Source organism: Anomaloglossus baeobatrachus, chromosome 3 (assembly GCF_048569485.1).
Source record: "Anomaloglossus baeobatrachus isolate aAnoBae1 chromosome 3, aAnoBae1.hap1, whole genome shotgun sequence".
Classification (NCBI taxonomy): domain Eukaryota; kingdom Metazoa; phylum Chordata; class Amphibia; order Anura; family Aromobatidae; genus Anomaloglossus; species Anomaloglossus baeobatrachus.
Window position 1 is genome coordinate 61,912,128 of NC_134355.1, and position 13,719 is coordinate 61,925,846.

The 13,719-nt window shown below is 47.8% G+C and overlaps 1 protein-coding gene across 2 annotated transcripts in view; it reads left to right on the plus strand.

Annotated features, from left to right (window-relative positions):
* The window catches only part of MSH6 (mutS homolog 6), a 132,632-nt gene that overhangs the window by 23,673 nt on the left and 95,240 nt on the right, over positions 1-13,719 (plus strand). For both annotated transcript variants that reach the window (XM_075339209.1, XM_075339210.1), the window contains 2 exons: positions 7,910-8,073; positions 8,491-11,017. In XM_075339209.1, the coding sequence (XP_075195324.1) occupies positions 7,910-8,073; positions 8,491-11,017 (2,691 nt within the window). The remainder of the gene's footprint in view (positions 1-7,909; positions 8,074-8,490; positions 11,018-13,719) is intronic.

The window sequence follows — 13,719 nt, forward strand, 5'->3', positions numbered from 1 at the left end:
CATAGGATTTGCTGGTGATTCACTGCAGAGATGTTATGAACATTTTCTGCAGCGAAACATGCAGCAAATCCGCGGAAAATCCGCGGCAAAATCCGGTAAGTGCGCACATAGCCTTAAAGTCCATTGCATCAACCGCCAGCAAATCAATGGAGCCCACAGCGTGCCGGCAGATAACTGCCGCCGCGATACCCTTATCCCACAGTATCACTGATCCTCCTGAGCTGCGACACTCCGTCATCCAAGCCCACGCCATTGCCGACCCTCCGTCCACTGACCCTCCTGAGCCGCGACACCCCCTCCTCCGAGCCCGCAGCATCGCTGACCATGCTTCCTGTGACCCTCCACCACCGCTGCTCCCCCTGGTGAGCTATTATAAGATGCACTAGAATTATAAGACTGACCCCCATTTTTAATATTTAAAAAAAAAATTTCCCCTATTTACCTCTTCTAAATTTGGGGTGCGTCTTATAATCCACTGCGAAAGACAGACTTGGCACTCAGATGCGGAAGAAAAGCTATTTTTTTTTTTTTTTTTTTTTTCATAGACGCTGATATGGAGACCAGTGTCCTTGAAGCTGCCCTGATGCATCAGTGGACACCGTGGTCTCTCATTCAGCGTCTATGAAACTAAGCCACAGGCGATCTCCAGCATGCACATTGATCCGCGGTATTAGGACTGAAATGTCTGTGCTCTGTTCACTTTGTGAGGACTTCAAAATAAAAAAAATCACAGCTTCTGTTCAGCAATCTGAGTGCTAAGTCTCTTTCACACCGTACTAAGGGATTGGATCCTACTTGGCTACCATAACAGAAGTGCCGTGGTCATTCTTCTTATAATTCAGTGCCTCTTATAAAACGAAAAGTACAGTAAAGGCCACTTTATACACAGAGATAAATCTGCGGCAGATCTGTGGTTGCAGTGAAATTGTGGACAATCAGTGCCAGGTTTGTGGCTGTGTACAAATGGAACAATATGTTCATGATTTCACTGCAACCACAGATCTATCTGTGTGTAAAGTGGCCTTAAGGCTGTATGCGCACGCTGCAGTTTTTGTTTTTTGTAGTTTTTTTTTGGTGCAGTTTTGTCAGCAAGTTCTAACTTTTGACTTCTCAGCAAAGTCTGAGAAATCAGATTTGCTGTGCACATGTTGCATTTTTTTTTTTGTCTGCAGTTTGTCACAAACCTGACAATGTGGCATGATCATTCTTCTTGCTTTGTCAGTTTGTCACACTTTCTATACTGACAGTCAGAATTGACAAAAAAATGCACCAAAAAAGCACCATCATTACAAACGATTCGGGCCGTCGAAAACAACGCACCGCGCAGGAATCCGTCGCCATCTGTCACACTTGCAATGTATCTCTATGGTGCTGGATTCCGTCATAATCAGTCTTACGACGGAATCCAGCGCTGGATTCCGTCATGCTCTACTGAGCATGCCCAGCATGTTTGGCACGCCCACTGGGCTGTCTCAAACACGAACGGATCATGACTGATCTGTCAAAAAATGGACGCACAGCGGATGTAACGGACGCAACGGATCAGTTTTTTCACAGGATTCCTGTGAAAGGAATCCTGTGAAAAACACATCAGTTGCATCAGTTGACATCTAAAAAACTGATCCGTTGTGGACGGACCTGACGGATTGAAAACAATGGAAATGTGAACTTAGCCTTATAAAGAATGGATTTCTTTGTCGCTCTATTGGGAGACCCAGACAATTGCAGGGCAGCACGGTGGCTCAGTGGTTAGCACTGAAGTCTTGCAGCGCTGGGGTCCTGGGTTCAAATCCCACCAAGGACACTATCTGCAAGGAGTTTGTATGTTCTCCCCGTGTTTGCGTGGGTTTCCTCCGGGTACTCCGGTTTCCTCCCACACTCCAAAGACATACAGATAGGGACTCTAGATTGTGAGCCCCAATGGGGACAGTGTTGCCAATGTATGTAAAGCGCTGTGGAATTAATAGCGCTATATAAATGAATAAAATTATTATTATTATTATAGGCTATGCCTCCGGAGGCCGCACAAAGTATTACACTTAAAAGTGTTAAGCCCCTCCCCTTCTGCCTATACACCCCCCGTGCTCCCACGGGCTCCTCAGTTTTTGCTTTGTGCGAAGGAGGTCAGACACGCACAGCACAGCTCCACAGATTGGTCAGCAGCAGCTGCTGACTATGTCGGATGGAAGAAAAGTGGGCCCATATAGGGCCCCCAGCATGCTCCCTTCTCACCCCACTCTTGTCGGCGGTGTTGTTAAGGTTGAGGTATCCATTGCGGGTACGGAGGCTGGAGCCCACATGCTGTTTTCCTTCCCCATCCCCCTCAGGGCTCTGGGTGAAGTGGGATCTTACCGGTCTCCAGGCACTGAGACCGTGCTCCATCCACAGCTCCTAAGACTCTGCTGGATAGGAGCCGGGTATCGTTCAGGGACATGGCCCTGCTACTTGGAGGTACTCTGTGTCCCTGTGGGGACCGCGCACAGCAACACTCCAGCATTGCTGGGTGTGCTAGTGCACCGGGGACCGCGGCGCTGACCGGGTTAATGTGCCATTACACACTCAGCGTCGCTGAGTGTGTTTATGTAGGGGGACTACCGTACTACCGCCGCCGCCATGTTTTTAACACTGAGGCGCGGCTGGGACTTGTAGTGCGCCGGGGACTTCCGCGCGGCCGCGCTTTTATGGCAGCCGCGCTCATTACTTGAGTCCCCGGCTTGTACGGCCTAGTGTTTCCTCCTCCCGCCCACAGCCCTGACAGGCAGGGGAAGGGCGGGACGCTTTACAGACGAGCTGCAGTGAGGGCTGGAGCATGCTTTGCATACTCCACTCCCCTCACTGCACTGTGAGGCACCAGTTCCCGCACTTTCTAAGGGTCACGCCCACGGCTTCCTCCTCTCTCAGGACGCCGGCAGCCGTGCCATTACACACTCAGCATCGCTGAGTGTGTTTATGTAGGGAGACTACCGCGCTGACCGCCGCCGCCATGTTTTGACACTGAGGCGCGGCTGGGACTTGTAGTGCGCCGGGGACTTCCGCGCGGCCGCGCTTTTACGGCGGCCGCGTTTATTACTCGAGTCCCCGGCTTTTGCGGCCTAGTCTTTCTTCCTCCCGCCCACAGCCCTGACAAGCAGGGGAAGGGCGGGACGCTGCACAGGATGAGCAACACTGAGGGCTGGAGCATGCTTTGCATACTCCACCCCCCTCACTGTCCTCTCCTCAGAAGCCGGCAGCCATTCCTGTCAGCTCCTTGAATGCTGCAGAGGGGGACAAATTCTGACAGACCCAGGCAGGGACCCTGGTGGCCTCACAACCGCTTTATGCGGGGGGTATGCAGCATCTGTGGTGCTAGCCACATTTGTGCAGGAGTGTAATTTTAAATCATATGTTTATAAGGTATGCTTTACACTGTATGGTGCACAGTTGATTCTGTATATATATTGTGTTGCTCAGGGAAGTCAACAGCATGGCGCCCATAAAAGGCAGGAGCGCCAAACCACAGGCTTACTATGCTGCCTGCGCCGCATGTACGACCCCTCTGCCGGCAGGATCCACTGAGCAATCCAGACCGGTATCTCAGCACAGGGGCACTGTTGAATCATTGCTCCCTGGCCCACCTCAGTTGGACCAGAGGTCTCCCCGGGGTGTCTCATAGATCCCAGAGTGAGGTCTCTGATACAGACCCCAGCCCCTGACCGTCTAAGCGAGCTCGCTGGGAAATTCCCTCGACATCTTCATATTGGTCAGGGTCTCAGCGGGGGGAATCCCTGGATGATGAAGCGGAGACAGCTGATCAGGATTCTGATCCTGAGGCCGCTCTCAATCTTGATACGCCTGACGGGGACGCCATAGTGAACGATCTTATAGCGTCTATCAATCAAAGATGCCACTCACAGGCAGATGGAGCTCTGGTTGAAATCCATCTATGAAGCTATCAGCGCTTCTTTTACACCAGCATTTGCAGCCGTATGGGTGCTACAAGCTATCTCAGCAGGTCAAGCGCAAATTGACGCAGCCACACAGACGTCGGCATTTGCGTCTTACGCTATTAATGCTGTCCTGGACTCTGCGAGCCGTATGGCGGTTGCCTCCGCCAATTCGGTGGTACTCTGCAGGGCCTTGTGGCTACGGAACTGGAAGGCAGATTCTGCTTCCAAAAAAGCGTTTAACCAGTTTGCCAATTTCTGGCGACCGACTGTTTGGCGAACGTTTGGATGAAATCATCAAACAATACAAGGGAAAGGATACATCTTTACCCCAGCCCAAACCGAACATACCCCAACAGAGGATGGGGCAGTCGAGGTTTCGGTTCTTTCGGGGCGCGGGCAGGTCCCAATTCTCCTCGTCCAAAAGGCCTCTGAATAGATCAAGGGCTCTCCGATTCATGGCGGTCTAAGTCAAAAAGACCACCGGAGGTGCCGCTACCAAAGCGGCTTCTTGATGGCTTTCGGTCTCCTCAATCCGCATCCTCGGTTGGTGGCAGGCTTTCCCGCCTTTGCGACTCCTGGCTGCCAAGGGTAAAAGACCGTTGGGCGAGAGACATTCTGTCTCACGGTTACAAGTTAGAGTTCGCCTCTCGTCCCCCGACTCGATTCTTCAGGTTATCCCCGCCTCCCGAGCGAGCCGAGGCTCTTCTGCAGGCGCTGGGCACCCTGAGGGCAGAAGGAGTGGTGGTCCCTGTTCCTCTTCAGCAACAGGGTCACGGGTTTTTCTCCAACCTGTTTGTGGTTACAAAGAAGGACGGGTCTTTCCGTCCTGTCCTGGACCCATAACTGCTCAACAAACACGTATAGACCAGACGGTTCCGGATGGAAACCCTCCGCTCCGTCATCGACTCAATGTCCCCAGAAGATTTCCTTGCATCGATCGATATCAAAGATGCTTTTCTCCACGTACCGGTGGCTCCAGAGCACCAACGCTTCTTGCGCTTAACCATAGGAGACGAACACCTGCAGTTCGTGGCACTGCAGTTCGGCCTGGCTACAGCCCCACGGGTTTTCACCAAGGTCAGGGCTACAGTAGTTGCGGTCCTCCACTCTCAGGGTCACTCGGTGATCCCTTACTTGGACGATTTGCTGATCAAGGCACCCTCTCAAGAGGCATGCCAACACAGCCCCGACGCTTCTCTGGGGGCTCTCGAGTTTCGGGTGGATCATCAATTTTCCAAAGTCAAATCTGACACCAGCCCAATCGCTGACATATCTTGGCATGGAGTTTCATACCCTATCGGCGATAGTGAAGCTTCCGCTGATCAACAAGCGTTCACTACAGAAAGGGGTGCAATCTCTCCTTCAAGGTCAAGCACACCCCTTGAAGGGCCTCATGCACTTCCTGGGGAAGATGGTGGCAGCAATGGAGGCAGTTCCTTTCGCGCAGTTTCACCTGCGTCCTCTTCATTGGGACATCCTACGCAAATAGGACAGGAAACCGACGTCCCTCGACAGGAACGTCTCCCTCTCTGTCAACCAAAGCTTCCCTTAGGGGGTGGCTTTCTTCCCACTTCATTATCGCATGGGAAATCCTTCCTACCCCCATCCTGGGAGGTGGTCACGACGGACGCGAGTCTGTCAGGGTGGGGAGCAGTCTTTCTCCACCACAGGGCTCAGGGTACGTGGACTCAGTAAGAGTCCTCGCTTCAGATCAATGTTCTGAAGATCAGGGCAGCGTATCTTGCCCTAAAAAGTGTTCCAGCAGTGGCTGGAAGGCAAGCAGATCCGAATTCAGTCGGACAACTCCACAGTGGTGGCTTACATCAACCACCAAGGCGGAACACGCAGTCGTCAAGCCTTCCAGGAAGTCCGGCGGATTTTGATGTGGGTGGAAGCCACGGCCTCCACCATCTCCGCAGTTCACATCCCGGGCGTCGAAAACTGGGAAGCAGACTTTCTCAGTCGCCAGGGCATGGACGCAGGGGAATGGTCTCTTCACCCGGGCGTGTTTCAGGAGATCTGTTGCCGCTGAGGGAGGCCGGACGTCGACCTAATGGCGTCCCGGCACAACAAGGTCATGGCATTCATGGCACGCTCTCACGATCACAGAGCTATGGCGGCAGACGCCTTAGTTCGGAATTGGTCGCAGTTTCAACTCCCTTATGTGTTTCCTCCGCTGGCACTGTTGCCCAGAGTGTTACGCACAATCAGGGCCGACTGCCGCCGCGCCATCCTCGTCACTCCAGACTGGCCGAGGAGGTCGTGGTACCCGGATCTGTGGCATCTCACGGTAGGCCAAACGTGGGCACTACCAGTCCGACCAGACTTGCTGTCTCAAGGGCCGTTTTTTCCATTTGAATTCTGCGGCCCTCAACCTGACACTGTGGCCATTGAGTCCTAGATCTAGCGTCTTCAGGATTATCTCAAGAGGTCATTGCCACTATGAGACAGGTTAGGAAACCAACGTCCGCCAAGATCTACCACAGGACGTGGAAAAATTTCCTGTCGTGGTGCTCTGCTCGGGGTTTTTCTCCCTGGCCTTTTGCCTTGCCCATTTTTCTGTCCTTCCTTCAATCTGGACTGGAAAAGGGTTTGTCGCTCGGCTCCCTTAAGGAACAAGTCTCAGCGCTCTGTGTTTTTTCCAGTAGCGCCTAGCCAGACTTCCACAGGTATGCACGTTCCTGCAGGGGGTTGTCACATCGTTCATCCTTACAAGCGGCCGTTAGAACCCTGGGATCTGAACGGGGTGCTGATGGTTCTTCAGAAACCACCATTCGATCCAATAAGGGATATTTCTTTCTCACGCCTTTCGCAGAACGTGATTTTCCTAGTAGCAGTCACTTCACTTCGGAGAGTGTCTGAGCTAGCAATGTTGTCGTGCAAAGCCCCTTTCCTGGTGTTCACCAGGACAAGGTGGTTCTGCGTCCGGTTCTGGAATTTCTCCCAAGGGGGGTACCCCCCTTTCATCTCAATCAGGATATCTCCTTACCCTCTTTTTGTCATCATCCAGTTCACCAATGTGAAAAGGATTTGCACTGGTTAGATCTGGTGAGAGCACTCAGGCTCTACATTTCTCGTACGGCGCCCCTGCGCCGCTCGGATGCACTCTTTGTCCTTGTCGCTGGCCAGCGTAAAGGGTCACAGGCTTTCAAATCAACCCTGGCCCGGTGGATCAAGGAACCAATTCTCGAAGCTTACCGGGCTGCCGGTTCCCTCAGGGCTCTAGGCCCATTCTACCAGAGCCGGGGGCGCGTCCTGGGCTTTGAGGCACCAGGCTACGGGTCAGCAGGTGTGTCAGGCGGCTACCTGGTCGAGCCTGCACACTTTCACGAAACACTATCAGGTGCATACCTATGCTTCGGCGGATGCCAGCCTAGGTAGACGAGTCCTTCAGGCGGCGGTTGCCCACCTGTAGGAAGAGGCCGTTTTACGGCTCTATTACGAGGTATTATTTTACCCACCCAGGGATTGCTTTTGGACATCCCAATTGTCTGGGTCTCCCAATAGAGCGACAAAGAAGAAGGGAATTTTGTTTACTTACCGTAAATTCCTTTTCTTCTAGCTCTAATTGGGAGACCCAGCACCCGCCCCTGTTTTTTTGTGTACACATGTTGTTCATGTTGTTTGGTTTCAGTTCTCCGATATTCCTTCGGATTGAATATACTTTACACCAGTTTATAATCTTTTCCTCCTTCTTGCTTTTGCACCAAAACTGAGGAGCCCGTGGGAGCACGGGGGGTGTATAGGCAGAAGGGGAGGGGCTTAACACTTTTAAGTGTAATACTTTGTGCGGCCTCCGGAGGCATAGCCTATACACCCAATTGTCTGGGTCTCCCAATTAGAGCTAGAAGAAAAGGAATTTACGGTAAGTAAACAAAATTCCCTTCTTTTGATATCCCAAATTTAGTCTGGTTAATAGGATTTGGTCCAATGTGACCATTTTCGGGCTGTCTTCTGAAATATATTTTTTTTCTTTGTTTCAGGTTCATCGGCCAAAGAAACCCAAAAAGGAGGTTTATTTTTCAGCACCAGACCTGAGATACGAAGAGCAATGAAAATGGCAGATGACGCCGTGTCAGCTGATAAAGAGAAGAGGCTGTCTCTGGCGGTGTGCACAGAACCGTCGGATTCAGAGGAGGAAATGGAGGTAAGCAATGCAAACATACAATTTTTTTAATTTATTTTTTTTTCTTTGCTACATTTTTATTTACTTGAAACATGATTGAATTGTAAAGTAAGTATATCACTGCAAGGAAAAAAAATAAAGCGGAATTGCACATTATTTTTTATATTTTTGTTTTGCCTTTGATGGCCTTCCCCACCCTGCCCCATAAAAAAAAAAAACAAAAAAAAACTTGCGTGCCCTACAATGCCCCTGCATTTAAAAGTACAACTTGATTTTTGTAAAAGACCTCAAATAGTTAATGAAAGTTTTGGCTATTTGAATGTATTGATTGAAAAAAAAACAATTACTTGGTCATTGATCACAGGCATGGCAATAATGTATTTAGGTACCATCGAGTCAAATTTACAGGAGAATCTCCTTTTTTGTTTCATTGATCAGGTAGAAGAAAGTTCTGTAAGCGACGATCAGATTCCTGAGCCAAATAATGGAAGGCCGAGTCGTCAGGCCAAAAAGAACGGAAAGGCAAAGAGGAGGCGAATTATGGTTCAGTCGGACAGCGATGAGGAAGCATCTGAAGAAGAGTTCAAGCCAAACGTGAAGGACGCTGCGAGCAGTGATGAGGGCAGCAGTGGAGAAGATGAGGATAACGTGTGTGCATCAGAGTCTGCAACAGAAGAAGACAGCCCAGTCAAGGTCCCCGTCAAACGCAAGAGAGGAAGTGTGTCCAAGCCTCCTGTTAAGAAATTGCAAAATCATCTGCCAGAGACTCCCAAAAGAGCAGTCAGTGTATCTGCAGATGCCAAGTTGAAGCTGTCATCGTTTTCTGCCCCGGAATCGTTTGAATCGCAGGCAAACTCCGGAGTTGCTGCTGGCGTTGCTACATGGGATCATGAAAAGCTTGAATGGCTTCAAGACGGACGAAGGAAAGACGCCAAACGAAGGCGACAGAATGATGACGATTATGACCCGGGAACGCTGCTTGTTCCTGATGACTTCCTTAATAAATGCACTCCAGGCATGAGAAAATGGTGGCAGCTGAAATCTCAGCACTTTGATACAGTCATATTTTATAAGGTCGGGAAGTTTTATGAACTTTACCACATGGACGCAGTTATCGGGGTGAATGAGTTAGGCCTGACATTCATGAAGGGCTCGTGGGCTCACTCCGGATTCCCTGAGATTGCATTTGGACGTTTCTCAGATGTTCTAGTTCAGAAGGGGTATAAAGCTGCTCGGGTAGAGCAGACCGAAACCCCAGACATGATGGAAGTACGTTGCAAATCCATGTCTCACCCTACGAAGTTTGATAAAGTTGTGAGAAGAGAAATGTGCAGGATTATTACCAAAGGCACTCAGACCTACAGCGTGTTAGATGGCAGTCCCTCAGAAAGTCATAGCAAATACCTGCTATGCCTGAAAGAGAAGCTGAACGATTCGTCTGCTCAGCAGAGAATATACGGCGTCTGCTTTGTGGACACCTCTGTAGGTAAATTTCACGTTGGCCAGTTTTATGATGACCGCCACTGTTCTAGATTTAGGACCTTGGTTGCCCACTATCCCCCAGTACAGATCTTGTTTGAAAAGTGTAATCCGTCGCAGGACACGAAAAAAGTCCTTAAAAGCTGCCTCTCCTCTGCAATTCAGGAGGCATTAAGTTCTTCCTCTCAGTTCTGGGATGCTACAAAAACACTAAAGATCTTGGCTGAAGAGGGGTATTTCGTAAAAGAAGGCAAGGAAGAGCGTGAAAATGGCACTTTGCCACTAGTTCTGAAAAACATGACGTCTGACAGTGACTCTTTAGCACTTACCCCTGGTGACAATCATGAACTTGCTCTTTCTGCACTTGGGGCTTGCATTTTTTACCTTAAAAAATGTCTCATTGACCAAGAGCTGCTATCGATGGCAAACTTTGAAGAGTATATCCCCGTTGACGTGGACATCAAAGGAGCCCAAACTCCGACCAGTTACTTTGCTAAAACAACTCAACGAATGGTTCTTGATGGCGTCACGCTAACGAACTTGGAGATTCTTCAGAATGGCACCAACGGGTCCACAGAAGGGACACTCCTGGAGAAATTGGACACCTGCTTCACTCCTTTTGGCAAGCGTCTTTTAAAGCAGTGGCTCTGTGCTCCACTGTGCAATCCGTTCTCCATTAATGATCGGCTTAACGCGGTTGAAGACCTCATGGCCATTCCGGGGAAGGTGTCAGAGGTTGGGGACCTGCTGAAAAAACTTCCAGATCTTGAAAGACTTTTGAGCAAAATCCATAGCATTGGCTCTCCACTCAAAAGCCAAAACCACCCAGACAGCAGAGCCGTTATGTACGAGGAGACCACCTACAGCAAGAAGAAGATAGCAGATTTCCTCTCTGCTCTTGAAGGCTTTAAGGTCATGCGTGAAGTTGTCATGATAATGGAAGATGCCGTTGATGATTTCAAGTCCAATATTCTAACACAGGTGGTCAGTCTCAAGGATAAAAGTCCCAAAGGACGCTTTCCGGATCTGTCCACTGAGTTAAAGCGCTGGGATACTTCATTTGATCACGAGAAAGCTAAAAAAACTGGTGTGATCACTCCTAAAGCCGGTTTTGATCCAGATTATGATGAAGCCCTGAGAGACATTAAGGCGACGGAGCAGAATCTGGCTGATTATTTGGAGAAGCAGCGGAAAAGACTCGGGTGCAAAAATATTGTGTATTGGGGGACGGCAAAGAACCGTTACCAAATGGAGATTCCAGAGAGCGTCACTGAGCGTAATTTACCAGAGTCGTATGAATTGAAGTCGACAAAAAAAGGCTTCAAACGTTATTGGACCAAAGCCATAGAAAATATGTTTGGGGACTTGGTAAACGCAGAAGAGCGCAGAGACGCTGCCCTTAAAGACTGTATGAGGAGGCTGTTTTACAACTTCGATAAGAACTACAAGGAGTGGCAGACGGCGGTGGAGTGCTTCGCTGTATTGGGTAAGAACCGTAATACTGTAAGGGGCTTCCTAGAAATAATGAGTAATCAGTAGGGATTTGGGAAATAGAGGGAACGCTCACTTGGGGAAGTGTGTACAGTGAAGGAAATAATTATTTGATTCCTTCCTGATTTTGTAAGTTTGCCCACTGACAAAGACATGAACGGTCTAATTTTAAGGGTAGGTTAAATTTAACAGAGAATATCAAAAATAAAATCCAGAAAATCACATTGTATAAATTTTATAAAAATGTGTTTGCATTTTGCAGAGAGAAATAAGTATTTGATCCCCTACCAACCAGGGCTGTGGAGTCGGAGTCGGAGTCGGAGCTCATTTTGGTGGAGTCGGAGTCGGTATAAAATGCACCGACTCCGACTCCTAAAATATATAATAAATTGGGGACAGGAGTGCAATGCAGAATGTGCTGAATATTTTACTAAATAACAACATTTAGTATAATGCTTATATTTAAGTGAAAAATTTATTGTAGTACAATGTGAACATCAGACATTTAATTGTTTTTATGATACAATAATCAAGATATTTGGATAGAACATAAAATATTTATTGGAATACAACTTTAACCCCTTCAGCCCCCAGCCTGTTTTCACCTTAAAGACCCGGCCATTTTTTGCAATTTTGACCAGTGTCACTTTGACAGGTTATAACTCTGGAACACTTCAACGGATCCTGGCGATTCTGAGATTGTTTTTTCGTGACATATTGTGCTTCATGTCAGTAGTAAATTTAGGCCGATATGTTTTGCGTTAATTTGTGAAAATTTCGGAAATTTGGCGAAAATTTTGAAAATTTCGCAATTTTCAAAATTTGAAATTTTATGCCCATAAATCTGAGAGATAGGTCACACAAAATAGTTACTAAATAACATTTCCCACTTGTCTGCTTTACACCAGCGCAATTTTTGAAAAAAAAAAAAATTCCGTTAGGAAGTTAGAAGGGTTCAAAGTTCATCAGCAATTTCTCATTTTTCCAACAAAATTTACATAAAAAAAATTTTTAGGTACCACATCACATTTGGAGTGATTTGAGAAACCTAGGCAACAGAAAATACCCAAAAGTGACCCCATTCTAAAATCTGCACCCCTCACTCTGCTCAAAACCACATCCAAGAAGTTTATTAACCCTTTAGGAGCTTCACAGCAACCAAAGCAATGTAGACGAAAAAATGAAAATTTTACTTTTTTAACACAAAAATGTTACTTTAGCCATAAAAATTAGTATTTTCACAAGGGTATCAGGAAACATGCATCATAAAATGTATTGTGCATTTTCTCCTGAGTACGCAGATACCTCATATGTGGTGGAAATCAAATGTTTGGGCACACGGCAGGACTCGGAAGGCAAGGAGCACCATTTGAATTTTTGAACGCAAAATTAGCTGCACTCATTAGCGGACGCCATGTCGGGTTTGAAGACTCCCTGAGGTGCCTAAACAATGTAGCTCCCCCACAAGTGACCCCATTTTGGAAACTAGACCCCTCAAATATTTTTTCTAGATGTTTGATGTGCACTTTGAACCCCTGGGGGCTTCACAGAAGTTTATAACGTTGAGCCGTGAAAAGAAAAAAAATTTTTTTTACCACAAAACTGTTGCTTCAACCAGGTAGCTTTTTTTATCACAACGGTATCAGGAAAAAATGCACCATAAAATGTATTGTGCATTTTCTCCTGAGTACGCAGATACGCCATATGTGGTGGAAATCAAATGTTTGGGCACACGGCAGGACTCGGAAGGCAAGGAGCGCCATTTGAATTTTTGAGTGCAAAATTAGCTGCACTCATTAGCGGACGCCATGTCGGGTTTGAAGACTCCCTGAGGTGCCTAAACAATGGACCTCCCCCACAAGTGACCCCATTTTGGAAACTAGACCCCTCAAATATTTTTTCTAGATGTTTGATGTGCACTTTGATCCCCTGGGGGCTTCACAGAAGTTTATAACGTTGAGCCGTGAAAAGAAAAAAAATTTTTTTTACCACAAAACTGTTGCTTCAACCAGGTAGCTTTTTTTATCACAACGGTATCAGGAAAAAATGCACCATAAAATGTATTGTGCATTTTCTCCTGAGTACGCAGATACCCCATATGTGGTGGAAATCAAATGTTTGGGCACACAGCAGGACTCGGCAGGCAAGGAGCGCCATTTCACAGCAAAATTGGTTGGAATTATTAGCGGACGCCATGTTGCATTTGGAGACCCCCCTGAAGTGCCTAAACAATGGAGCTCCCCCACATGTGATCCCATTTTGGAAACTAGACCCCTCATGGAATTTATCTAGCTATTTAGTGAGCACTTTGAACCCCTGGAGGCTTCACAAACGTTTGTAATGTTCAGCCGTGAAAATATTTTATTATTTTTTTTACCACAAAATTGTTTTTTCAAACAGGTAGCTTTTTTTTCACAAGGGTATCAGGAAAAAATGCACCATAAAATGTATTGTGCAATTTCTCCTGAGTACACAGGTACCTCATATGTGGTGGAAATCAATTGTTTGGGCATACGGCGGGGCTCAGAAGAGAAGGAGCGCCATTTCACAGTAAAATTGGTTGGAATTATTAGCAGACGCCATGTTGCATTTGGAGACCCCCTGAGGTGCCTAAACAATGGAGCTCCCCCACATGTGATCCCATTTTGGAAACTAGACCCCCCCCCCCCATACAAAAAAATTAGTTTGGCGAAATAA